Below are 27,048 nucleotides of genomic sequence, written 5' to 3'. Positions count from 1 at the left end.
GCTGCTCTTTCATAGCTGTCAACTTTTCCCTTTTCTTGCGAGGAATCCTATTTGGAATAAGGGAATTTCCCTTTAAAAAAGGGAAACATTGTCAGTTATGTGCTCTTTATATACTATACCCAATTGCTGACACAGCTTAATTAACACAACTTTTAACAGCACCTGCTATACTGCTTCACAGCTGTAAAACTAGGTCATGATATTTGCTCTGGCCTTTAAAGAGATATACATCCTGTGAAACAATAATGAACCTTAATATTTAAAGAAACCATTCAACATGGCCGACCAGATGCCCGTGGTTTCCAGCAGATGGGATTCGGAAGCATCACAGCCTTCAACTGTGGAGGCAGAGCAGAGCCATGAATTTGTCTGATCCTCTTGCAAAGCCATCCAGTTTGGCTGCCCTCACTGCCTCTGCCACCAGGCAGAGGGCCTTCTCGGTGGTGGCACCTGCCCTGTGGAACACCCTCCCATCAGATGTCAAAGAGAACAACTACCAGACTTTTAGAAGACATCTGAAGGCAGCCCTCTGTAGGGAAGCTTTTAATGTTTAACAGACCACTGTATTTTAATACTTTGTTGGAAGCCGCCCAGAGTGGCTGGGGAAACCCAGCCAGATGGGCAGGTATAAATAATAAATTCTATTCTGTTCTCCTGTGGGAGGGAGTTCCACAGTTGAACCATGGCGCTGCGTGAAGAAGGATGATATTCTGCCTCCACTGTCAGGAGGCAATAATGCCGCTTAGCATCAGCTGCTGAGAACTGCATGTGGGGAGAAAGCGCTGCTGTGGGGCTCAGGTCCAGCCACTGTGGGAACAGGAGACAGGACTAGACAGGCCCCCTTTGGCCTCATCCAGCATCCAGGCCCCTTTTGCATTCTTATGTCCGGATGGCTTTATCCGGACTGCATCTTGTAAGGGTTTTTCAGAGAATTCGCCGACTAACCAACTGGATAGCTCAGTTGGTTAGAGCCTGGTGTTGATGACGTCAAGGCTGCAGGTTCGATCCCCGTGTGGGACAGCAGCATTGCAGGGGTTGGACTAGATGATTCTTGGGGTCCCTTCTCAGACTGCAGTTCAGAGAAAAACGGAAACAGATCTGTCCGGCCCTGTTGTGACAACTCCACCATACCCAGATGCGTACGTAAAACGTTGAAAGCAGCCTACGACACGGCGTCAGTTACAGCAAGGGATTTCCTGCTTTTGATAGCAGAGCCTTTGGCTTCCACGTGAGCCCCGCTCCTGGTCTCTGGCGTGGAGCCCAGGGCAACCCCACTGGGCAGGCCTGAGGCCTCTTCCTGATGCCACAAGCTGCTCTTCTCGTCTCCTTCACCCTGTTGACATTACGGCCAGTGACGTGACGTCTTGACGCCTCTCCAGCTCCGAATTCCCCTCTATGCCAGAGACCCAAATAATTCATTTCGTGGAAGCAGATCTGTGGGTGTTGATGGAGCCATGTTTCTCTCTCCCCCCGCCCCCCCGCCAGACCCCTAAGCTTAATCTCTCTTGCTGAGAAACTGACGCCTGCGAGCAACAGGGAGGGGGCAGCCCCCAGGCTCCGCGCTGCTGGTGGACTAATAACTCCTGTTCTTTGCTCTTGTCTCCTCGCTCTTAGTCTCATTAGCCTCCGTCCTCATTAATCACATCATTAGCAGTCGGGTCATGATTTAAGTGCTCCGGCTGTTGTTGATCCGACGAAGAGGAGCAATTTGTCATGGGGCCAAAATCATCCAAATCCAGCTTCTTATCTTAGAAGACAACAGCCCTAACCTAGGGATCAAGCGGTACTTGTCTCTCTTTTCCCCCTCATGGTTGCTGGACACACGCGAGAAAGAGAGAGAGTGGGGTCTCGGCCTTCAACTGAGCCAGTGTGGTGTAACTGGAGTGTCGGACTAGGACCTGGGAGACCAGGGTTCGAATCCCCACTCAGCCAGGAAGCTGACCTTGGGCCTGGCCCTTTCTCTCTCAGGCCAGCCAACCTCACAGAATGGTTATGGGGATTAAATGAGGAGAGGGAGAACCACTTTGAGCACCTTGCAGGAAATAAAGGCAGGGAATAATAACTCCCAGCAACTGGGGTATTCAGACGTATCATGTACAGGAAGAACATAGCTATTGTGACTAGCAATCATCCATTGCCTTATCCTCCATAAATTTGTCTGATCCTCTTTTAAAGCCATCCAAATTGGTGGCCATCTCAGCCTCTTGAGCTAAGGAGTTTCATATTTTTAACTCTGTTCTGTATGTGAAGCACTCCTTTCTTTTGTCTTGGACCCCAAATCTCTCAACATAACAGCTCCAACCAGACACATGGAGCAGGGAAGAACCGTAGAATTGCAGAATTGGAAAGGACCCCCCCCCAAAGGGCCATCCAGTCCAGCCCCCAGGAATCGCGGCTAAAGAATTCCTGACAAAAAGATGTAGCCTGAAGAGAAATGCATTTAATGACACCTTGAGGCTATGAACCAGCATTTTTTTAAAAAAAAAAATGGCTTGAGGATTTCTCCAGGCAACAACCTACTTCATTAGATGCTCGGTCTGAGTGAGTGAAAGCTCAGATGAGAGCTGAACCAGAGAAGAAAATTTTCCTTTCTGTTTTGTAAACAGCAAAATAATGTAGAAATACCCTTTCCCTTGCCCACCTCCCACTTTGGAGGTAGCAGCCCAGCTGTTGAGGGAATGGGGTTTTCTGGCGTTGAGTGAGGCTGAGGGAATCATCTCCGCATGAGGGGTCCAGGCCCTCAGTGGCTGGTGGTGAGGCCTTGCCGTCAGTGCCTCAGTGTCCGTAAGGGAAGGCGTGTGGTCCTTTGGGGAAGACTGGATACCGCTGACCTTTTGGCTGCCCCCGGACACTTCAGATAATCCCTGAAGTAAACAAGGGATGTGTCATTAATCGTCCAAGCAGAAGCCAGTTACCGTAACTTAAGGGGCTGGCCAAGATTGCAACAGGCTCCTCTCCAACCTGAAAGAAAGTGGATCAAGTTCTTTTCCCTAAGACTAGGAATAATAATAATACCGGCCCCTTCCTAGGGAAGCTGAGTGTTGGAAGATTCAGCCCTGTCAGCCCAACAGCAAAATGTGGATTTGAACCCACATCTCCAGTAACCTCTAACCACTACGCAACACTGTTTCTACAGCAATTTAAGGTTGGCGGGTGGGAGGGAGGGAAGAGGAACTGCATTCCAGCCCCAGGTAAGGGGGGAAAGCCTTGAATCTTCCCCACAAGGGGAAATCCTCTTGCGGTTTTATTCTCTAATCCGGGGGATTTTTGGAGGGCCGGGTGTCCGCAGAGAGCCGGTTTCGTAACAAGGCGCACACCTGATACAGCCAGGTGGAATTTTACCTCTCTTCAGTGGAAACGGCAAGCCGGATTCCGACACTTTGACACTCCCACAGTCCGTTCCGCACAATCTTTCCTGGGTCACTTGGGGGCCGGTTCTACAAAAATGAGACACTCCCAGTTTAGGATTCTTTGGTTTGAGGGGTGCAGTCGGGCAAACCTGCCCAGTTCCATTTCTCTCCTCTGCTCATTCTTCCAACCTTAACCATTCAGCGCTCTGCCTTTCCACACCGGTCTGTGGAAATGCATCAGAGCTTGAGTGCCAGTTTTGCCGTCTGTAGCAGCCATGCTTCTGAATGCCAGTTGCAGAAGCCACAGGAGCAGAGAGGGCTCTTGTGCTCGCGGGCATCCGGTCAGCTGCTGTGGGAGCAGGAGCCTGGACCAGATGTGCTCCCTTTGAGTGCTTCTTGTGTTCCTAATTCAGCAGGGCTTTTCTTACGTTCCTAAAAGGGGACTTTTTTGCAAAGCAATTTCCCCCAGCACAATTTTTGCATCCCTCCCCCCCATATACATTCTGTTTTATGCATGTTTTATCCTGGTATATGCATTTCTATGTATATACATTCTATATATTCTATATATTCTATATATTTATATGTGTGTGGGTGTGTGTATATATATATATATATATTCTATGCACGTACCAGGATAAAGCGTGCATAAAACAGAATGTATGTGGGGGGGGGGGGGGGAGGGATGCAAAAATTGTGTTGGGGGAAATTGCTTTGCAAAACCTTACCTGACTGGAGAACTGCAGAGCAAAATTCAGAGAACTGTGCTTCGGTCCACATTTCATTTCAGAAAGCGCGAGTGCAGTGGGTTTGCCTTTAAATGCAAACTGAATTGGATTCCTCCCTTGTCCGTTGCAGTGGGGAAGATCCTTTCAGCAGCAACAGCAGCAGAATCTTGTTTCTTTTCCCCAAGGAGTGATTTAGAGGCCTGTCAGTTCAAAAAAATCTCACCAAGCCCATATTTCTTCCTGGAGACTTCCTGGCTGAGGCCTGCCAACTCCGTCTCCCGCCCGCTGGTGATTTACCACGATGCCTCTCAGCAGCTGAGAGCTGGCAGGGGTCGGGCTGAGATAATCCTCCAGAGTTTTGCCTGCCTTATCGCCTGGCAGAAGTTCCCTGTGTTGAAAGAAAAGACCTCAGCTTAATGGAGCTGATCTGTGAAGGGGGTAAAGGAGGTTGCGTTTCAGAGATAATCACCCTCCTCTTCCCCCTGCACACACAAAATTCAAACAACTCTTCCCTGGTGGCCCAGGGCTTTGCACAGATGTTGTACAGATACAAGGAGGGGAGCCCAGAGGAAAATGGGCAAACTTATTATATATTGCATTTCTATCCCTCCTTTTTCTCCATGGAGCTTGGTGGCTCACACGCCACTCTTCCCTCCGCATTTAATCCCCACAACAACAACAACCCTGAGAGGTAGGTTAGGCTGAGAGGCAGTGGCCAGCCCAGTGAGCTTCAGGTGGAGATTCGAACCTGGGTCTCCCCAAGTCCGACACTCTAATCCCTGCACCATGCTGGCTCTCAAAAAAAAATAAAAAATAAGCAAAACATTCAAGAAACAAAAATGAAAAGATGCACAGTGGCCAAGTGTGGATATTTTCCCACGGATTCCCGAGTCACGCTTTTATAAAACGGGAAATGGCTTTCATCGCTCGCTCCACATTTCCTCTCGCCATGCTCTGGCTTCCAACAGAGATCCAGGCTCGTGTTATCCAGTCTCGGCTTGTTGTCCTGGCTTGTTGACCAGCTGGGAAAGCGCATGGCCATGCTCCGTGGTGGCTCTAAAGGAGGATTAGGCAACTGCAGTGAGGAGGAGAGGACTATCGAGGTCTCCTAGCCACAGTGGCTCTGCCCTGCCTTTGCAATGGAGGCAGCGATGCTTCTGAATGCCAGTTGCTGGAAAACACAGGAGTTGCTCTTGGGCCCGGATCCTGCTTGTGGGTTTCCCAGAAGAGGCATCTGGCTGGCCAATGTGAGAACAGGATGACGGGCCTTTGGCCTGATCCAGCAGGGCTCTTTTTGCATTTTTGAAATTGCTAAGGGCCTTCACCTGCAGAAAACGGACTGATAAGGAATGGATTTACCGTATTTTTCTGTGTATAAGACTAGGGTTTTTTCCTAAAAAATAATGTCAAAAATTTGGGGGCTTCTTATACACAGATACATCTCCCCCCCCCATTTTCTTAAATCGGAGTCCCCAAAATAGGGGGCGTCTTATACATGAGGGCGTCTTATAGACGGGAAAATATGGTACCATGTGCTCCAAACATGCAACTTCCCTTCCTGGTTTCCCTTTGGGGCATCTGCTAGGCCCGTGTGAGAACAGGATGCTGGACAAGAGGGGCCATTGGCCTGATCCTGCCTTACCATAAAATATCCAAGGCTGATTTTAATGAGGTTGAAAAATAAAATTGTTGTGGAAACTAGGAGATTAAAACTGGTGTGTTGTGTGTAGCAATAATTATAATAATAATAATAGTAACATTGATGAAAATTATCTGTAAACTAAACGTATAAAGCCGCAGATGTACAGTCACTTACCTGGGAGTAAGTCCCATTGGGATTTGTGTTCTGAGTAAACTTGCAGAGGATTTGCACTGTAAGAGGCAGGGAGGGCCTGAGAACATTAATTAAGAACATACTTCTGCAAGAATTTTGGCGATATAAAACAAATTAAATCTCATTTAAGTATCTCCATTTGCTTCATCTTGGATTACAATTTCTACTTCCTCCTCCATCTTCTCTCTCTCTCTTTCCCTCTCCAATTCTTCTTTGTTGTTTTATTATTTCAATTATAAGCCCGCAGTCTCGGCCCTATTGACTTTTCAAATATTTGTGCAAGCCTGTGTTATGTTAAGCACTTTAAGAAATAGCGAATCGCATCCCTGCTTTGGCTGCCTCGAAATACTGTGACCGGGCAGTTGCTAATGGGTGGCTGGGGGCTTTCCCGAGGGGGAAAATAAAAAGAACTGACATGGTTCCTTGATAGCTGGCAATTTCTCTCCCCAGCCCTTGGTAAGCAATGCCCTTCAGCGTCTGGGAAGTGCAGAGGGAAAAGGATTGTGTCTCATCTTGAAGTGGAGAGAGGTTTCCTTTCCCCCTTTTCCTGGAACTCTAGCTAGCAGAGCAGATTGCATGGAGCTGGGCAGTTGTTTTGGAGAATCCAGAATATCCTTATTTTGGGGTGAAATGCAATGACTTTCCAGCAAATTCAGCACAGAGGGGCCAACAGAGCACTGTCCTATCAAGAACATACAATGATTTTGCTGGATCAGGTCCATCTAAACCAGCCGCCTGCTCCAACAGTAGCCGAACAGTTGCCCCAAAGGGAAATCTGCAAACAGGACCCCAGAGCAGGAGCCCTCTCCTCTCTGTTGCATTCAGCTGAGGAGGAAGAGCAGAGCCGAAGAAAGCAAAGAAGAGAGAAAAAGAAAAAGGAAGAAAAAAGGAAAAGGAGAGAAAAGGGGAAAGGAAAGGAAAGAGATAATAAAGAAAGATAAAAGGGGCTTCCAATTTTCCATTTGCGGGTTACATAAAAAAAGAAAAAATACATTTAAGACATTCAGTCCATAATAACACCCATCTTCGCCATGTTCCGTTAAGCAGTCTTTCTTTTAAGTCTCAAGATCATTCATTTCTTTTTTGCACGAGAAATCCAAGGGGGGGGGGGGTTCCCGAATTGTTTTTGGCCAGTATCCACCGTGTTTTCTCTTCAACGCCAACTTTGCCTCCATTCATTCCCACCTCCGTTCCCCTGTACTGGAGGAACCTTGCGTCACTATGAAGTCACTCCATCATTTTGGTGGCTCTTTTCTGGACCTTTTCCCCAGCTCTGCAGCATCTTGGGGTTTTTTTTGAGGCGAGGTGGCCAGATCCGCATGGGAATGATGCCACCCTCCCTCATCTGAACGCTGGAAGGTTTAGGACAGAGAAAAGTCCCTTCTTCACGCAGCACATAATCGAACTACAGAACTCCCTGCCGGAGGAGGAGGAGGAGGAGGAAGCAGGGATGGCCACTAACCTGGGTGGCTTTAAAAGAGGACCAGTCCATGGAGGAAAAGAGGGCTATGGATGGGTCCTAGCCAGGCTGACCCTGCCCTGCTTCCACAGTCGGAGGCAGCAATGCCTCTGAATGCCAGTGGCTAGAAACCACAGGAGGGGAGCATTGCTGTTATTCTCGGATCCTGCTTGTGGGCTTGCCATTAAGGACACCTGGTCGGCCACAGGATGCTGGGCAAGGTGGAGGTCCTTTGGCCCAGTCCATCAAACACTTCTCATGTTCTAAATTCAACTTGGAATAGACCCACAGAAATGGATGGACACAAGCATGAGAACAGAATCCTGGACTAAGATGGGCCATTAGCCTGATCCTGCAGGCTCTTCTAATTCCCTAAGGGACCCCTGACCATTAGGTCCAGTCGTGGCCAACTCTGGGGTTGCGGCGCTCATCTCGCTTTACTGGCCGAGGGAGACGGCGTACAGCTTCCGGGTCATGTGGCCAGCATGACTAAGCCGCTTCTGGTGAACCAGAGCAGCGCACGGAAACACTGTTTACCTTCCCGCTGGAACAGTACCTATTTATCTACTTGCACTTTGCCGTGCTTTCGAACTGCTAGGTTGGCAGGAGCAGGGACCGAGCAACAGGATCTCACCCTGTCGCGGGGATTCGAACCGCTGACCTTCTGATCGGCAAGCCCTAGGCTCTGTGCTTTAACCCACAGCGCCACCAGTGTCCATCTAATTCCCTAGTGTCCTCCTATCGTAAGTTTCCCTGGCATTGCTTTTGTCTTCTGCAGCCAAGGTCGGGGATGACATGGGCAAGGCGCTGCTCGCCCTCCCCGTCGCTGCTTCCATCCTGTCCCTCCCTCCCAATCCCTGTCGCAAGCAGGATCTGCAGGATGTGGGATCTGCGTGTGGCCCTCCGTCCAGGCGGAAGGGGAGAACTCGCTTCCCAGGTTTGGCTAAGCAAAGTCAGGATAGCTCTTTTCTTGGCTGACTTCCTGCTTGGCCAACTGACTCTCCCACCTGCTCTGAAGTTTGCCTTTCACACTGGCAAGGTCACAGCAACCAGGGAGGATAACATCTCAGCAGGTCTCAGCCCTTTGCGAGGAAGTCGGGCTCTGTTTTGTTCAGTGTTTGCCTCTCTCCCAGGAGCTCAGGGGAGGCATTATCCTCGCCACAAAGAAGGCCTTTGTGGTGTAGCGTCAGGGAGACCAGGGTTCGAATCGCTGCTTGGGTAGGAAGCCCACACTGGGCGTCCCTGGGCCAGTCACTTTCTCGTACTCAGCCTAACCTGCCTCACAGGGTTGTTGTGATGATGAAATGGAGGGGGGGGGAGAAGCATGTAAACCCCCCTCCCTGCTTGAGCTTCTTGGGATTGAATTGAATTGCAAACAAATCCGGGCGAATGACCAATAAGCAGTTCACCTGGAAATACCAGCAAGGAGCCACAGTCCCTGCCCCACCACAACAAAATTTCCAGGGAAGGCAAAAACTAGTTTGTTAAGAAAACCCCCAAACTCAGTTGCATGGGTGACTCTGAGTCATCTCTCTGCAGTAGATTATCTTAAAAGTTTTAAGTGTCTATACGCTTATTGCATTTATAAATTTTAAATTTATTGTTGTACATGTTTTAAATGTTTGTTATCCTTCTGGGATTGTATCCCCAAGTGTGTTTTATAAGCTGGTCTCCGACCGTAATAAATTATCTAAGATGATGATGATGATGATGATGATGATGATGATTACATACGAAGGGCAGTATAGTGGCTTTGACTGCTCCTGCTCCACTGACCACACCAGCCCCACAGATCAGCCCCGTCACAAGACAAGCATAGGGTGGTTTGTTTTTTCCAGAATGTCTGGAGAGCCATTATTGAAACCCAAGAAGCTAGCAGTTAATGGACAGAAATATTCCGCTTTGCTCCCCTCCCCTCCTCCTCTTGAAAAGCAGCAAAGTGAATTAATCCAATCTTAGCAGAGCTCCTTAATGTAATTAACACAATGCCGGGAGGTGGAGGTAATTAAGAATTGGGACAAACAGTTTCTCTTCTCCCCCAACGCCCCCAGATCTTTGCCTCCCGCAGGACCTCCTGCCAAAATGTTAATTTCACAGGCAGTGGGGCAGCATTGATCTTGCCCTGCCAACCTGCTTCCCAAAGGCCTTTTGTTTTGCATTATTGCCACTGATCGGGAGTTGATTGCTTGTTTGTCCAGCCTTGGCACACTGGTTGATCTTGCGAGGCAGCAAGGAGAGCCTGCTGGATCGGGGTCAGAGGGGGCCCATCTAGGCTAGCATCCTAGCCCCAGTGGGAAACCTGCAAGCAGCATCCAAGCACCTTCCTCCCCTGTGGCTCCCAGAAGCATCGCTGCCTCCGATTCTGGAGGCCGAGCATAGCCATCGTGGCTGCTAGCTGTCGGTGGTCTTCTCATCCATGAATTTGTCTAATCCGCAGCAAGGTTCCAGTCCTCATGGTGCTGAATAGGAATGAAGGAAGCTGACTTACACACTGAGGGGGGGAAAGTTTTGATCCCCTGCTAAATTTGCCCGTTTGCCCCCTGACGAAGAAATTACCAGTCTATAATTTTAATGGTAGGTTTATTGTAGCTGTGAGAGGCAGAATAGGTCTCAAACAACTAGAAAGGTTGTTTTCTGCTGCTCCAGAGAAGCGGACACGGAGCAATGGATCCAAACTACAAGAAAGAAGATTCCACCTAAACATTAGGAAAAACTTCCTGACAGTAAGAGCTGTTCGACAGTGGAATTTGCTGCCAAGGAGTGTGGTGGAGTCTCCTTCTTTGGAGGTCTTTAAGCAGAGGCTTGACAACCATATGTCAGGAGTGCTCTGATGGTGTTTCCTGCTTGGCAGGGGGTTGGACTCGATGGCCCTTGTGGTCTATTCCAGTGTTTTTCAACCACTGTTCCGCGGCACACTAGTGTGCCGCGAGATGTTGCCTGGTGTGCCATGGGAAAAATTGAAAAATTCGAAAGATTTAAAAATAAAGTATTTTATAATTTTTAATATTTCTGTTTACTTACTATTTCATAATAAAGTAATTATAAAATACTTTCTTTGTGTTTATTTGATTCCTATTCAAGAGAATTACTTTATATATAGTCAATATAGGCACAGAGTTAATTTTTTTAACATTTTCTAATGGTGGTGTGCCGCGTGATTTTTTTCATGAAACAAATGTGCCTTTGCCCAAAAAAGGATGAAAAACACTGGTCTATTCCAACTCTATGATTCTATGAATAAAAACAGGAAAACCCCCAGAAACATCTGACCTTTGTAGTTGCCAACAAGGGTTTTGCCACCAAGTACTAAGTCATCTTTCGCAAAGGGATCAAATAATTATTTCACTCATCATAATGCACATCAATCTCTGACTTTTGTCTTCTGGGTTTCCTCTCCCGCTGAGCTCACCGTCCCTTCTCTTTTCCTCCCGCAGAATATCGACATCACCAACTTCAGCAGCAGCTGGAGCGACGGCCTGGCCTTCTGCGCCCTCCTGCACACCTACCTTCCTGCCCACATTCCCTACCAGGAGCTCAACAGCCAGGACAAGGTGAGGCCCCTCTGTCTCCAGCATCCTTCAGATGGCGGGCGATTTGGTGGGTTGGGGAGAAACCTTTCCCCTAGCGACGTGGAATGGAATTGCAGGGTAAACACACACACACACACACACACACACACACACACACACCATTCCTGACCTAGTGACCTTATTTATTATTTAGTCATTTCATAAAATGTATTATATGCTGCATGGTTGTAAAGAAAAATGGGGGGGGGACCAAAGCAATAAAATTTAACACTAGCAGAAATGTAGCAGCCATGATTTAAGACTCTCAGATAGTTAAAATAACAATAGACTAAACTTGCATCAGCTTTCTAAACCTCTGGACAGGCTTGTCTAAACGAAAACATTTTGGCAGACCCCAAAAAGAGGACAGTGAAGGCGGAGCCCGACATCAATTGCCAAGGAGTTCCAAATATAATCAGGCTCGAGTTTTTTAAAAATAAAATAAAAATACATGATAAGGTTAATGTTTGGTTATTTATAAGTAGTTCCAACTAATGACCTTTTAATAACAGTTGTAAATAATAAAATGTTGATCCTGCCTTTTAAAAACATGTTTTAGATTTTGTGAGTGTGTTTTGGGGTTTTTCCTGGTTTTTAATATATGTTATTTTTTGCTGTAAGCTGCTTTCAGTTGCATGGGGGGAGCAACTAAGAAATTTAATTAATAACAATAGTCCAGCAATATCTGGAGGGCCGCCTGGGTGCCTTTCTGCTGTAGCTACAATAATAAAGTCTTCCAGGAAGAAGCAGAATCTGAAACTTATTTCTCACCTGATTGATGTATACGTGAATTCACTTCCTTTTGTGGGTTTGAATCAAGGAGTGCCTGTTTTCTTTCAGTTGTGGGTTGTGTTTCCTGGCGAGGTCTTTGCCATTTGCACCTCGCCTAAGCCCTCTGTTTCTCACCTTTAAAAAAAATGCAATTTATTTTGCAAAATTTCCCCCTATTAACACACATTGTGGGGTTGGAAAACTGCATTGCAAAATTCGGAGCAGTGCAAGTTTCAAAGAATCACAGTGTTTTGGTTGGCTTATTGCTTCAGGAAGCACCGATCGGGGAGCTTTCCCATTCAAAGGCAAACAGAATCTGTGTCCTCCCCATCCACAGCTGTACCCGTGGCAAATGGAGGGGGGGCAGGCTAATGTCAGAGAAAACAGCCCTTCTATCCTGACCTATTTGTTGTCTCTCTCTCCCCCTCCCCACAGAAAAGAAATCTCCTTTTGGCATTCCAGGCTGCCGAAAGCGTTGGCATTAAACCAAGCTTGGTGAGTGCTTTTGTCCTGGGGAGATGCATTGTGCCAATATAGCATTGGAGGGGAGGAGGCCGGCGGGGGGCTGGAGGCTGGAGGGTGTGTGTGTGTCATATTTGCACCTGCAGGAAAACAGCCAACAGGAGCATGGCTTCAAATCCATTCCACCCTCCCTTCCATTTATCTAATCTCTCACTTTAAAACCAGCGGCCATCTTCCGCCGTCACATCTTGTGGTGGTGAGTTCCACAAGTCAAAAAGTGCGGTTGCATGGGGAAGACCCTCCCTTTTAATCATCCTGAATCTCCTCCGCCAGTCAATTTCAGGGAGTTTCTGACCTCGTCAAGAAAGAAAAATGCTTGATTGAGGGTTTCCTGTTGTTTGCCGAACCCACCGAGGTGTTGTGATTCAGAGCTCAGATAGTTCAGATCCGCTGCTCCTTTCGGTTTAGAAAAGCCAGCCTTCAATCCCAGACTGCACAGCTATTTATTTTATGGCATTTATGGTCCACTGTCCCTCCCTGTGGCTGGTTTTTATCCTCCTGACAGCCTTGTGAGGCTAGACCGATTCGCCTAAGACCACTCTCCAGCAAATTCCACAGCTGACTGGGGAATCTGAACCCAGCACCCCCAGTACAACCTTGGCTCTGACTCTGCCTGCGCGGGTTTCGATGTGGGGGCGAGCAAAATGCTGCTCGCGTTTTGCTTCTTCTATGACTCGCTTACGTTTGCAGCCATAAACATGTTTGCTGTGGTACAGAGGTGTGAAAGAGCGCGGGGCTAACAGGAACACACCAAGCTCCCTTGCTCTCGCTCTCTTCCTAAATCTGTTGAGTTATCGCTTCTAAAAAGTCGTTTGCCCAATTGCACCGCTACAAATAACTTTTTGCACAGCTTCAGGGCTCTTCTTAAGATTGGGGGACAATGTGGCTAGAGGCTGGCGTGAGCCCGGAGTCACTGAGACCTTGCTCAGGCTGAAACACACACCTTGGCGTGCATTAACTCACTCTACGCGGGGCTGCCCTTGAGACTGACCCAGAAACTCCAGCGGGTGCAGAATGCCGCGGCGAGACTCCTTACAGGGTGCTTGCTGTGGGATCACATTCACTCGGTGCTATACCAGCTGCACTGGCTCCCAGTGGAGTACAGGGTCAGATTTAAGGTGCTGGTTTTAACCTTTAAAGCCCTATATAGCCTAGGACCCTCGTACCTACGGGACCGCCTCTCCTGGTATGTCCCACGGAGGACCTTACGGTCTTCCAAGAAAAACATCTTGGAGGTCCCGGGCCACAGGGAGGTTAGGCTGGCCTCAACCAGAGCCAGGGCTTTTTCGGCTGTGGCCCCGATCTGGTGGAACGCTCTGTCACAAGAGACTAGGGCCCTGTGGGACTTGACATCTTTCCGCAGGGCCTACAAGACAGAGCTATTCCACCAAGGCACAGTCTGCCCCCCTCCTTCTGTAATCCTCATAGAACTCTAGCCCAATGGTTGCCATTGATTTGATTCTGAATTGATTTTAGAATGAATTTATTTTAGAATGTATTTCAATTAATTGACTGTGATTGTATGTAAACTGTGCTATTTTTACTGTTGTTAGCTGCTCTGAGCCCGGCTTTGGCAGGGGAGGGCGGGATATAAATAAATTTACTATTATTATTATTATTATTACGTGATAGGTCTCATAGCATGCAACTTTCCTCACCATCTTCAGCAACTTCAGGAAGGGCTGGAGACCCCAGAGAGGTCCTATGCAGATAATACCAAACTAGATGGCCAACACTCTGACTCTGTTAAGGTGCTTCCTTTGTTTCCGATTCAGAGCCATGAGGGCTGGAATCTTATTTTCAGAGGAAGGTCCATATCCCAGGGGCAGATCACCCCCTTTGCATGCGGGAGGTTCAAACGGCATTGCCAAGCAGGGCTGGGCAGGAACCCTGCCGAGTTCCCTCTGCAGTGCAGACCAGACTGAGCTCAATGGACCAAGGGTCTCACTCTGCATAAGATGGCTTGCCTTAGGTTCCCTGAGGTTCCCCTCTGCCCTAGGGCAGTTTTAATAGAATCTTAGAATTGTAGAGTTGGAAGAGAAGTATTGCAACTCCTTGCCAGCTCCCTAGAAGCCTTGTCAGCTGAAAACCAGCCTCCCCTCCCCACCCCAGAGGGCCCCTCCGCCGAACTCTCCCTGTTGAACTCTCCCTGCCTCCATCTCCTGAATACCTTCCCCAAATCATGGGAACCTGAAGTGCTCACAGCTCTCTGTCCCCATCACCAAGTCTTCCTGGCACACAACCGTCAATTCGCCGTCCCGTTCCCCCACGTTTTATGTGAGCTTGGGTGTTTCAAATTCATTTCTTTAAAAGGCTTACGGCCGGCATTTAATTACTCTTGGCTACCGCTCCCTTCTTGAAAGCCTTGCCAAGCAGATAGGGAGCCCTTCCGGCACGGGAAGGGGGGGGTGCTGTTCCTGGCTGCCCCCCTACTCCGTTCGCTGCCGCGAGAGGGGAAGCGAAAGCCGTCACGTTCCCCGGGGCTCAGACGTGTTGGGTCCAGTGTGTGCGTGGGATCAGAGATCCGCTCCCCCCTCTGCCCAGTTTTCTCTCTCTGGAGCTTCAAGGGAAGAACTGAGAAGCTTCAGCAGACAGGAAGAATGTTATGAGGAGCCGCTGAAGATGTTGGGCAGGCTTGGCCTGGAGGAGAGGAGACAGAGGGAGGTATGAGAGACACCTTCAAATATCCATGGAAGATGGAGAAAGCTTGTTTTCTACTGCTCCCACCAACAAAGGAGATTCCAGATAAATATCATCATCATCATCATTTATTATTTATACCCCACCCACCTGGCTGGGTTTCCCCAGCCACTCTGGGCGGCTTCCAACAAAATATTAAAATACAATAGTCTATTAAACATTAAACGCTTCCCTAAACAGGGCTGCCTTTAGGTGTCTTTTAAACGTCATATAGTTGTTTATTTCCTTGACATCTGGTGGGAGGGAGTTCCACAGGGCAGGCGCCACCACCGAGAAGGCCCTTGGAGCTGGACAGCGTTTCTTATGGGAAGAGTTGATTGACAGTGGAATGGACTCCCCCAGGAGATGGTGGGCTCTCCTTTGTTGAATGTTTCAAAGCAGAGTTCGGATGGCCATCTGTCATGGATTCCTGCATTGCAGGGGGTGGACTAGATGACTCTCGGGGTCCCTTCCATCCCTACAGTTCTTTGATTCTATGAATATGTATGTACTCACACATATACAAACTTCCTGTGAAATGATCCGGTATATTTTGGGAGGCTGGGATAGGGAGGAGGAGATTCCACCTGCATTGTGCCTTTAAACTGTCCCTGGGGGTTCGGAATGACCCTCTGGTTCCCCTGCTGCAGCTAAAGTGCCTTACGTTTCCTTGTTTCCCTCCCTCCCAATGACGCTGCCATCTCTTCCCGCTACAGGAGCTCAGCGAGATCATGTACACGGACCGCCCCGACTGGCAGAGCGTTATGCAGTACGTCGCCCAAATCTACAAATATTTCGAGACCTGAGTTCCGGAGCCGGGAGGAGGAAGGAGGAGGAGGAGGAGGAAGAGGAAGGCGTCTGAAGAACACCATGCAACGCACTAGATCACTTTAAAAGGAAAACACTAAAGGGACCCTCCCCCTTCGTTCCTGCCTGACAGAGGCCCCGGCAGACGTTTCTCGTGGCCCCAGAAAGGACTGGCCCCGATCCAGCCCACGCCATGCAGCCTGAAGCAGAGTGGAGGGGCTCTGCTTGGCCTGGGACTCTCTTGGGGGGGGGACGCAGGAAATAACATCTCCCCCATACTTGACCGTGCCAAATAAGACTCCTTTCCACCCAGGGTGCCCTGCGCTGTGGGGCAGAGAACAACTCCCCTCATCGCCGGACAAATCGGTGGCCTTGTGCACAGCCTCTGGAGGTCCCTGAGGGCATCAGAAGTTGCTGCTTCCCCTCTCTTTAATTTCACAGAACCTGGTTGTGGCTTCCCCTCTTCACGGTTCCCCTGGAAAGGCTTCCTTGCTTTTCTCCCTGGAGGCTCAAGAAAAGAGCAGGGTGGGCTGGCTTCCTGAAACAGGCTGCGCTGTGTGGAACAGCCAGGACCCCTTGAAACATGACAGCATCTTTGGGAAAAACAAAATACCAAACTTAAAATCCCCTTACAAGGCCCCCCCTCCCCTAATGACAGCTGCCTTGGCCCAGTCTCACGCAGCTGGTAGGGTGGTAGAGAGAGCCAGGCTGATCTTGGCTTTTGCAAATTTCCCCCATCCCAGGACCAATTTAGGGACTGCCGGGATCTGAATAGGCTTCTGTCCATCCAGGATCCGCACTGCATTGAGTGTGGACGCAAGGAGAGGAGGGGGAGCCCTTCTGATCGTTGCTCCACAAGGCTAGAGGAAGCCATTATCCGGCCCAGATCTCCCGCCCACCCAGGATCTGTGTTGTGACGGGATCACTTTGATGCCCGATTTAGTCCGCTGGGGTTTTGTTGCAGAACAAAGACTGCGTGTCTCTTTAACTCGTTGCACGGGGATTTCAGCAGGTGTCTTTTCCGTAATAGTGGGAGAAGCGGTGCCTTCTAAAATTCTCCCCGCCCCCCCCCCAGTGCCTCCAAGTTGGTGCAGGAGATGCAAGAGTTGTGTTCTGTTGCGCAAACCTCCTTGTGTTGCTGCAGACATCTTATTTGTCTGATCCACGGGGAACATCTGCGGCCTACAGGAAGTTGCTGGACTAAAACTCCCACCATCTCTGACCAGTGGCATCTGCAGGGCCACAGAACCGTCCTCATCAAACCGGAGGCGGGGATCCAAATGCAGAACCAAGACATGTTGGGAAGCCTGATTCCCAGGTTAAAGGCACCAGTTGCTAGTTGAGTAGTGGAGAGAAAAGGTTGTGGGGAAAATGTGGTTTTTTGTGGGGGGGTGAGAGGGTTAGGTCTGCACATGCTGATAGATTTTTTTTTTCTTGGGGGGTGATGGCCTTTGGTGGCGCCAACAGCTTTTGAAAATCTGGAGTTGCCAAAAAAATATTAATTTCCTGCCACGTCCCACCTGCCCTTTTCACAGCCGTGCCAACAGGAAACTCCCCACAGCTCCAGTCTGTCCCATCCAAGCGGACACAATGTAAAAGCTTTACCTACTGAGATTCCACCTGCTGCGCTTCTGCTAAGAGCGCAGGAGCCCTTCCAGGGGAGTAGAGGGAAGAGTTGGCAAGCCTGTGAGGGGAGGGGAAGTCTCTGAAACTCTGCAAGTTAACGTCATGTTGAAAGTGACTTGTGTCCTTAGCTCACAAGGCGAGCCTCAGCGCAGCGGATTTATGCGGCATCAAAAGCCTGAAAATTCTTGCAGCGACTGAGGGCTTCTCTGCAAGGACTCAGGTGCCCTTTAAGTGTGAGCTTGAAGCGCTGAGTCAATGACCTGTGGGGGTGAAAGCCAGGGTTGGCAGCGCCATACGCACCGACCTTCGCCAGCCCCATTTCACGACACCTCTGTGTCACCGAAGGGCCACCACGAAACCTCCTTGGCTGGCGTCAGGAGCACCTGAAGGCCACCAGGTCACAAACACAAGCGACGCTTCCTTTGGCTTGGTGGAATTTCCTCCTTGCCGCTTTGGTGTGACTCGCCGGCTCCTTTCTGAGACTTGGGAGGTGAAGCCTGTCACAGGAGTGCCGTGTGTGGGTGACATGACCCGTGGGCACAAACCCCAGGGTCCCCTAGAGGATGCTGCGAAGGAAGTGCTTCCTTGCCACGTCTTCCTTGCTCACATCGCCCACATCTGCTGCTGCTTCTTCCATGCCCTGTGGCTCTGCAGGGGATGTGTTAGACATCGCACCGTAAGGTCGCAGAGGGTTTGGAGTACAGCCTGCACACCCAAATTATCATCGTGTGTTTTCTGTTACTGGATACGAAGTTGAAGGTGCCAAATAATTGTCTGAAGTTGTTCGCTTTGCCAAAGGAGGAGGCCTCTGTTTCTGCCGCCGCCTCCCAGCCCAGTTCTTCTCGTCCGTGAGAGAACGTCAATCTCTTTCCCCGCTCTTGGTCTTGGCCTGAGCTGAGCTTCCCCCACTTTGTTTGGGTCTCTCCTTCCCATCCAAAGCCCCTTCTCCCACTTTGACATCCCAACGGCTGTGGAAAGAAGACTTCAGGCAGGCCTGCTGTAAGGTTTCTGCCTGAAGACTTTCAGATGTCCGGTGCTAGTCCTCATGGTTCCTAGCCGAAACCTGCCAGTCTCCAGACATCATCCAGTCATTCCAAAATCGTTTGCCATCTTCTCTGGAGAAAACGTGCCATCCGGTCAAAGGAAGTTGCAGACCACCTTTGCATTTTCATCAGGCAAACAGACCTTTAACTTGGGGGAGTCAGGCGCTGCGGGGAGGGAATTTCCTACGGTCCAGGAAAAGCGCAGTTCCTTTAGTGAGTTGCGTCCAGTGCAGAGGTCTGTAGCCATGAGTAGATGGAACAAGAACCCCACAAGGTAGACGGGGGGGACGGACCCCTCTAGGCATAATGGTACCCGAACTCCCACCCGCCCCTTGCAGCCAGCATCAGTTAAGGCTGAGTAGGATTCCAGCAACTTCTGGAGGTCCCTGGGATTGCAGCCTCTGATATTACTGCCTGTTATTGCAGGCGAAAGGAGATTTCTGCTGTCTGCATTTTGCCATTTTCTCTACTTTAAGAGGAGGTCTGTCGTTATGTGTGAGGCAGGTAGAGGCAAAAAAGTCTGAGGTGGTCCTTTCAGGGAAGCTTCATCCCTTCCCCCCAGTCCCTCAGACTGTCTCGTAAACATCAGTTGTTTGTTTGTTAGTTAGTTTGTTAGTTAGTGTGCGTGTGTGTGTGTGTGTGTGTGTGAGTGTGATATGCCTACAAGGTTAATGTTTCTGGGCCATTGAGTGTCCAGGTGTTGGATTGCATCAGAAATGTAGTTTACCTGGGGGGGGGTGTTGGGAAAGGGAGGTTTGTTGGCTTCGCTGTGCACCTCAGTTGGCGCAAGAGATGGAGGAAAGGCAGGAAGTGAGTGAGGGTTCGCGTCTGGTCATCCTGAAGGTCCGGTTTGGTTTTGTCTCCAGAAAAGCAGGGGGAAGCTGAGAGGGGGGGGGGGAGCAGGAGATTCCAGTGCAAAGCGAGGTGTGGATTTGCACCCCTAACAGTTGCAAGGAGAGCAGATGAGGTGTTTAAAATGTCCGTGTCAGAGTGAGAGTTTTGTCTGTATTGGTTTTGTCAGTGATGCCGAGCTGAGGTGTCCGAAGGAAGCCTGGGCAGGTCTCTTGAGGCCTAGCATCTTGAAGGGAATGTTTTAGGGGCAGGTTCTGAATCCGCTTCCCTTGCTCTTGAAGGTTAGGAAGGTAGACTTAAGGTTGTGTGTGTGTGTGTGTCTGTCCCCTCCCCCTAAAGTCCCCATTTTCCTTAGAACTCCACCTCTTTCTCCCTCCCCATCCCAAAATGAGGTGCAGAAGGAGAAATCCAGGGTGACACTGAGCTTAATTTCCCCGGGGTTCTCAGTCACTGAAATGCCGCCAGATTACAAAGCCTGCTGCTTCTCTTGTCAACCCTCCTCAATTTAGGGTCCACCTGTGCAGGGTTTTAGTCAGGCACTTCCCGCTCCTTCTACTGCGGGTGAAGCCAGAGGTGGCTATTAGCTTGTTCCTCCGCACAACACTAGGCGGCCGTATCAACCTGCGCCCACCTTTCCCCAAATGATGCCAAGGGGGGCACCGTCCTTGACATAGGAGCATTGGGGGTCGTGTGACTGTAGGCCAGGGATGGGGGGGCCCAGTGTTCCTCCAGGTGTTGGACTCTGAAATCCCATCATCCCTGGCAGCTGTGCAACACCTGCAGGAGACTCTCCTCACTTGAAGGATTCTCCCAGCCCGTCTTCCCCATCTTCCATGCTTCTCCAGTGAAATGCACCCCATAATATAATGCAGGGAATTGGGCGTGGACATCTGTGGCCTGCAGATGTCACTGGATCCCAGAAGGAGCAACAAGCGAGCAGGATAAGGCCTGGGGGTTCCTGACATCTGGAGAGATGCTGGAGCCCCCCATCCACCCCATAATTTTGTAAAAACATAAATGACTCCTGAGCAGGTGTCCTACGTGGAATGGCTGGTGTCTGCAGGTGCTAATGATCTTTCCAATATGCCATTAATCGACTCCGACTGGCAATGAACGAACAGAGTCCTTTCCTCTGCTTATTAACCTGTTTTGGGAGAGCTAACAGATTCTGGATCCCTGCCCTGCCCTCTATTATCTTTATTTTTTTTAGCCTTTACACGTGCCAACTTCCAGATACATTTTGTTTGTTCATCTTTCCTTGTGAGCGTTTCAGTTATTAAAAAAAAAACAAAAAACGGACCTCTCTCTCGGCCTGGACTGGGCGCTCCACGTCTGAACTGTTCCCGCCGGAGAGCAAAACAATCTTATTTATACACCAAGAGCACACTAGAATGTACAGGCCCTCGGAGACTTCAACGGTCGAGGATGTGTGACTGCCAATGTTTTTATTTAAAGAAGATTAACGTTACTGAAGCATTGGGTGCAGGGTCTGCATAATATTTCTAATAAATGCCTTTGGTTTCTGACACTTGGCTTTTGGCGCTGCTCTTGTCTAGGCCGCATCCTGTCGTTCCTGAGTGGTTTAACTGTTGGTCCCTTTTCCCAGGAAACACTGGGAATTGTAGCTCTCTTAACAGCTCTCAGCACCCTTAACATACTACAGTTCCCAGGATTATTTGCGGGGGGAGCTATGACTGTTTAAGGTGGTATGCTACTGCTTCCAGTGTAGAGTGCCGGCGGGGACAGAGTCTACTCAGAAGTAAGTTCCATTGAGTCAGATGGGACTTGCTCCCAGGTAAATAGGACGGCAGCCTTCTGAATATTCAAAACATATACACATAACCAATGTTGGGGCAATTAAAACAACTCCAATTTAATTAGATTTCTTTTTTAAAAAAGTAATGACTACACCTCTTTGAATAACAGGAGCAGGTAAGAAAAATATTACCTTGCCATTCTTACAACAACCCTACAAGGTATAGTGTGAGAGACTTGTCAACAAGCCAGGATAAAACACAAATCAATGAATTGCGAAGCATTAAAACTATAAATTGTGCAAACAGCTGCTACCTAACTCTTACAAAATAAATAATTTGACACTTTAATATGAGGAGTGAATCAAAACAATATGTCCATATGCATAACTCATCGTCAAACTCCTGTGTCCATTTAAAATCACTATGTGAACATTCAGTATTTTCCCTACTACAAATCCACAGACATGCCACCTGAGTTGAGCTCAGGAACGACAGGTGGGAGCCCCTGATCTCTTACCAGAAAAGTCAGGTGCGTTTCAGCCACGGAGGTCTCAACTTTTAGCCAACATGCCTGAACCTTGGATCACATTACCTCTCACTGTTTTCTAAATTTCCAAATTGCTTGGAGGTGGGGGAGAATACAGTTGCGCTGCCGTGTTGAATTGATATTACAAGTGGCCAACAACAGAGAGATGTAAAAATAAGTCTGGTACACCAATAATGTGATTAGACAATACCACAATGTGTGTTCTGTGTGGCTTGTGCAGAAGCATTTGATGTGATGGACCAGGAGCCATGTTCGTGTGTGTGTGTGTGTGTGTGTGTGTGTGTGTGTGTGTGTGCCTCAGTCACCATGCTGCATCAGCATCGGTTCTCCTGGTCACACTACCGTGTGACCAAGGATAGCCACCTGCGAATTTCATTCTCACATGGCAAGCAGGAAACAGATGTTCTGGGACAGGGGTGGGCGAGGCAGTGGCACCTACAACACCTGCATGAATGACGTCTTGTGCCACCAGATGTGTTGCATGCAGCTGCTGGGCCTGCAGGAACAGGTATGGGGGGTGCATGGCAGGGGGTTGGTGTAGATGACCCTCAGGGGTCCCTCCCTACCCTACAGCTCTTTCTCAGTCTGTGCTAGATCTTCATATGACAATGTGTCATTGCCCAGAAGTCTGTGGCTGAAAAAGGAAACTGGACCCACTGGGGAGCTGTCAGGGCAGCCCCAGAGTATTATTTGCATAGGCACCAAAATAGCCCACCTTGAAGTCTTGCTCATGAGAGCAAAGCGACTCAAAGCATCCTTCGCCTAGTGGGAAGATCTCAGTGGCCACGTTCTGTGTTGTGATGAGACCAACCAGATGAAAGAACTCTGCCTTGTGGGGAGTCAGAACAATGGTCCACCTAGCTCAATATTGCCTACGCTGACGGGGAGCCGCTCTCCAGGTTGGCAAATGGGGAGTCTTATCCCCAGCCTTACCTGGGGAGAAACGTGGTTCCGTTTGTGTTCAGAGGCGGCGGCGCCTCAATTCGCACTTCCTGAAAGCCATATGTGAACTGGAAATGCAGCCGCCCGTTGAAATTCACGCTTCTCAGAATTCTGCAGTTCTCCAGTCAAGCGATGTGTGCAAAAAATGCACAGGCCAGGGTAAGGCACGCCTAAAAAATGCAAATATTCATGAAAGAACATTTTACAAAAATGCATTTGCAAAAAGTGAGCACATTGGGGCAAACTGCATACAGACGTGTGTATATTAGAAATTCACCCTAAAATGCTGGTGAATTTCCATGAGGACTTTTTTTAAAAAATGGACAATAGCTACAGAATTCAGCTTGCAGAGAAGCTCGCTTTTGTTTTTGAGAGGCACGGTCCTAGTCCTCATGATTCTGTGAGAGCAGGCTGCTGGACTCGATGGGTCATTGGCCTGATCCAGCAAGCTCTTCCGATGGTCCCCTGGTGGCTGGTGCCCATTGGGGCTGGTAGGGCAGGGACCCCAAACAGAGCCACAGACAATGAGAGGCAGAGCCAATTCACCCTAGTTTCTTCCTCCTGAGACACAGAGATGAAGGCGGCTGACACCCAGAGCCACTCGCCAGCTTGCTTTTGAGAAAGAAGGCAGGGCAAGTGAGAGTTGGCGAGGGCAGTCGGAGGTCTGTGGGGCAGCGACACATTTGCCCTAACGGACCGGCTGCCATTGCAGGGGAAGAGGGATCGACAGGTAGAAAGAAGCAGCTCAACGGTGAAATGAGTCACGAGTTTGGCAACTCCGTTCCAGGTTCGGCTCCAACACCTGAGGCCAGGTATCCTAAATTCATTGGCAGCCGTTGCAAACGCTTACATAACCCAAACTGGTTTGCCTCTTCTGGAGATGACAGAGGCAGCTCATATTTCAACCAATTTCCTTCTCCGGGGGCTGGAAAAACACAAGAGAACAATCATTCTCAGGCTTGAAGGAAAGGATGGAGGTTTGGAGAGTTGGAAGCTAGTCCAAAACTCCTGCAATACAGGAATAAATTAGGAGAGTAATTTATTTCATTTATATCCCGCCTTTCTCCTAGTGCAGGACCCACGGAAACTCCGAGAATAAAACAGGGATAACTCAAAGCACACAATTTACTTTTTTTAAACCCACCAATTAAATAAGTAACCCTATGAAAAACGGTGATGAAGGGGGCATCAGGCAACTCTCTGGGGAACTCGCAATCTCAAGATAGACTGCGCTGGAATATGGAAGTTCCACTCAGCATTCATGGTTAAAAGTCGCTGATGGCTCCAACCCAGTCAACTTATACTGGCAAAAGCAGACATCTCAGCTTCCATTTCTGGGAGAGAAGTGTGCAGAGCATAGCTGCGCACTGAAGGAGAGCCAAAAGTGGCAGCCGTTTGCTCGGCAGCATCCAGCCAGGCGGAGACGCAGAGCCCTTCTTTTGCAAAGTCATTCCTGTGCAACTTTTTGCTTGCTCTGTTTTGTTCTGACTGTGCGAAGTGCTAGTGCATCTCAGGCGGGGAAACCACACTGATGGGAACTTTGCTGCTTGCAAAGCCATCTACACCCTCCAAGAGGCTCTGTCTCGACCCAATACACAGTCCTCAGCAGCTTTCCCATACCTGGTGCTCTCCAGATGTTTTGGACTTGCAACTCCCATCAGCCCCCGTCAACGCCAGGAACTCTGCGCCAAAACATCTGGCCAGGACGGATGGGAGTTGCCAGTCAACAACACCAAGAGGGCACCGGGTTGGGGAAGGTGGCTCTGATTCAATGATGGGGAACCTGTGGCCTTCCAGATGTTGTCAGACTCTGACTCCCAGCAGCCAGCATGGCCAGGGATGATGGGAGTTGTAGTGCAGCAACATTTGCAGCACTGCCAACATCTCCCACGGCCCCAGTCCGGATTTGAGAAATCTGGCCAGGAACTTCCCACCCCAAACTCTCCAAAATCTACATTACAATGGTACCTCGGGTTACATATGCTTCAGGTTACATGCGCTTCAGGTTACATACGCTTCAGGTTACAGACTCCGCTAACCCAGAAATAGTACCTCGGGTTAAGAACTTTGCTTCAGGATGAGAACAGAAATCATGCTCCAGTGGTGCGGCAGCAGCAGGAGGCCCCATTAGTTAAAGTGGTGCTTCAGGTTAAGAACAGTTTCCGGTTAAGAACGGACCTCCAGAACAAATTAAGTACGTAACCAGTGGTACCGCTGTAGTTGTTTTTGGTTTTTTAATATTGTAAACCACCCTTTGGTCCTTGGATGGAAGGCAGTATAAAAGTTTAATAAATATAAAATGAAACAATAATAATAAATAAAATGATGTGGTTTTTGTTGGGGGAAGGGAGAAGGGCATTAGAAGCAAAGTAATTCACAATATTTTTTTGCCGGCAAATGAGAAGTAAGGGCATTTGAGTAACCATTTCCTTCCTTCTCCATCCAATTTGTTGAAATTCAGGGATTCCCGCCCACCCACCCCTGGTACCAGCTGCGTGCAGGAACACCCTCTTTGCATGTCTGCTGCCGCTGCAGCTTTAAATACAATAGAATCATAGAACTGCAGAGTTGGAAGGGACCCCCGAGGATCATCTAGTCCAGCCCCCAGGAATGCAGGAATACGCAGCTGTTCCATACAGGGATTGAACCTGAAACCTTTGCATTATGAGCACCACACTCTCACCAACTGAGCTACCCAGACTGGCATATTCATGGACACACACCCTCTCCTCTCGCCAACCCCTCTGCCAGCTTCCCATGGCTCACTCTACAGATTCAAACCCGGGTCTCCCAAGGTCCTAGTCTGACACGCTAACCGCTACACCACTCTGCCTCTCCACTGGCGCCTAAGCAGCTCAGGGCCAAGTTACCTGCAAGACCACACCAGCATGGCGTAGTGGTCTGAGCTCCTTGCAAGGGGGGAGGTGGGATATAAATGCAATCAATTAATAAAAATGAAACAAGGCAGACCTGTTTAGGTAAGTTTTAAATGTTTGATGTTTTATCGTGTTTTTAATATTCTGTTGGGAGCCGCTCAGAATGGCTGGGGAAACCTAGCCAGATAGCCAGGGTATAGACAAATATTTAATTATTAATTATTATTATTACTATTATTATTATTATTATTATTATTATTATTATTATTATTATTATTAACAACCCCTTCCCTTTACACCTCGTTCACCCCTTCCCTAATCCTCCATAGACTGCCCAAAGCCCTCCCCTCCCGACTCCCTTTTACTAAACCACTGTGTAAGGGCCTCACCTGAATTGGCCTTTCCCCACGCTGCAGTGTGTGACGACACCTTACGTTTTAATGTATATTGGAAGATAGATCAGTCCACAGGCCTGTTTGCCAGCAGTGCCCAGCTGGAAGCCCCCAAGTGAGGCATCAGCTTTCCCTGGCTTTTTGCTTCAACAGCTGGCGTTTAGCAGATAGACTGTGCCTGGTTATGGAGGCTTCATGGAGCTACCACGGCTAGCAGCAGTTTGATAGGGCCAGCCTGCTTCGCACACTCACATAAATCCTTAAAAAGAAATAAATCTGGCAGTAGCCCTCGCGGCCTCTTTCCCTTCCCTTCTCTCATTCTCTTTTATCACCACACCAAACGGCAAAGGTCTCTCTGAAGGCTGCTTACAGCACAACACCAAACTGAAATCAGGGCAGCCAATAAAATCTGCAGCGAGCGCAACCTTTTCATGGCACCGCGGGGAAACGCCGGCACTAGCACATAGTCAGGGAGGCAGGAACGAAGGACAACTTTTGCCCAGCTTTAAAAAGACGCCAATTAAGAAGCAAACTGCTTTGGCATCAAATGGTCTCCACCAGCCTTGTGAAGGGAGCAAGGCATCTAGCCCTCCTGATCGGCTTTTGTGTTTTTTTTAAATGTCCACTTAATCAACCTGGACATTTGCCCACTTAATCAACTGGCCTCAAAGCGTCCCACTTTCTTGTAGGTTGATGGACTTTTTGCCTTCTTTTAAATGCCCGCTTAATCAACTCAAACACTTGCCGACTTAATCAATGAGCTACACCCTGAATAGATAACAATCTTCCCTTTGCCACTGTATGGCAAATGAACAGGCTGAATGATGCAGCCTTGTTAAATCATTCCAGCAGCATCTTTCCACAAGGGAGACCCCCAGCCGACAAGATCACCCTCTCATCACTGTGATCTTTGTGCTCCGAGCTGATCTTTCAAACAGTCCCTTCTGGAGAGTCGTGCGTGTGTGAGATCAGGTCATTGCAAAACTCTTCGGGGTGGGTTGAATCACTGACTCACGCACACAAAGAAAGGGAGAGCGAAAGAGGCAAGCTCTCCGAATGAGGCAAATAAATCTCTCTCCCATGACTATGTCGGAGAGGGAATAGTGAGGAAAAACGGGATCTCTCCAGTCTGGGGAGTGGCTCTCATCAAGCAAAATCGATGACAGCCACATCCGGTGAAGCTGCAAACCGGCTCCTACAAGATCAAATGCCAAAGATCTCCTCAAGCCCAGGGACTTAAGAGAGCCGGCCCTATCATTAGACCTAATGTTCGCTTGGAGAGCCGGTGTGGGGC

The 27,048-nt window shown here is 49.0% G+C and overlaps 2 protein-coding genes across 5 annotated transcripts in view; one reads left to right on the top strand and one right to left on the bottom strand.

Moving 5' to 3' along the window:
- The window catches only part of SPECC1 (sperm antigen with calponin homology and coiled-coil domains 1), a 109,402-nt gene extending 88,636 nt beyond the window's left edge, over positions 1-20,766 (top strand). For all 4 annotated transcript variants that reach the window (XM_028707580.2, XM_077919781.1, XM_028707585.2 and 1 more), the window contains 3 exons: positions 10,806-10,922; positions 12,147-12,206; positions 15,629-20,766. In XM_028707580.2, coding sequence (XP_028563413.2) covers positions 10,806-10,922; positions 12,147-12,206; positions 15,629-15,718 — 267 coding nt within the window. In that variant the 3' untranslated portion in view covers positions 15,719-20,766. The remainder of the gene's footprint in view (positions 1-10,805; positions 10,923-12,146; positions 12,207-15,628) is intronic.
- Positions 2,482-27,048, bottom strand: part of ZSWIM7 (zinc finger SWIM-type containing 7) — a 72,411-nt gene continuing 47,844 nt past the window's right edge. Inside the window, exons 6-9 of the transcript XR_003703836.2 lie at positions 22,478-22,656; positions 11,712-11,846; positions 4,302-4,466; positions 2,482-3,437 (exon numbers count right to left, since the gene is read on the bottom strand). The gene's annotated coding sequence lies outside the window, so the exon portion shown is untranslated. The remainder of the gene's footprint in view (positions 3,438-4,301; positions 4,467-11,711; positions 11,847-22,477; positions 22,657-27,048) is intronic.

Source organism: Podarcis muralis, chromosome 15 (genome assembly GCF_964188315.1).
Source record: "Podarcis muralis chromosome 15, rPodMur119.hap1.1, whole genome shotgun sequence".
Taxonomy (NCBI): domain Eukaryota; kingdom Metazoa; phylum Chordata; class Lepidosauria; order Squamata; family Lacertidae; genus Podarcis; species Podarcis muralis.
Note: the sequence above shows the minus strand (reverse complement) of the source record. Positions and strands in the feature narration are given on the sequence as shown.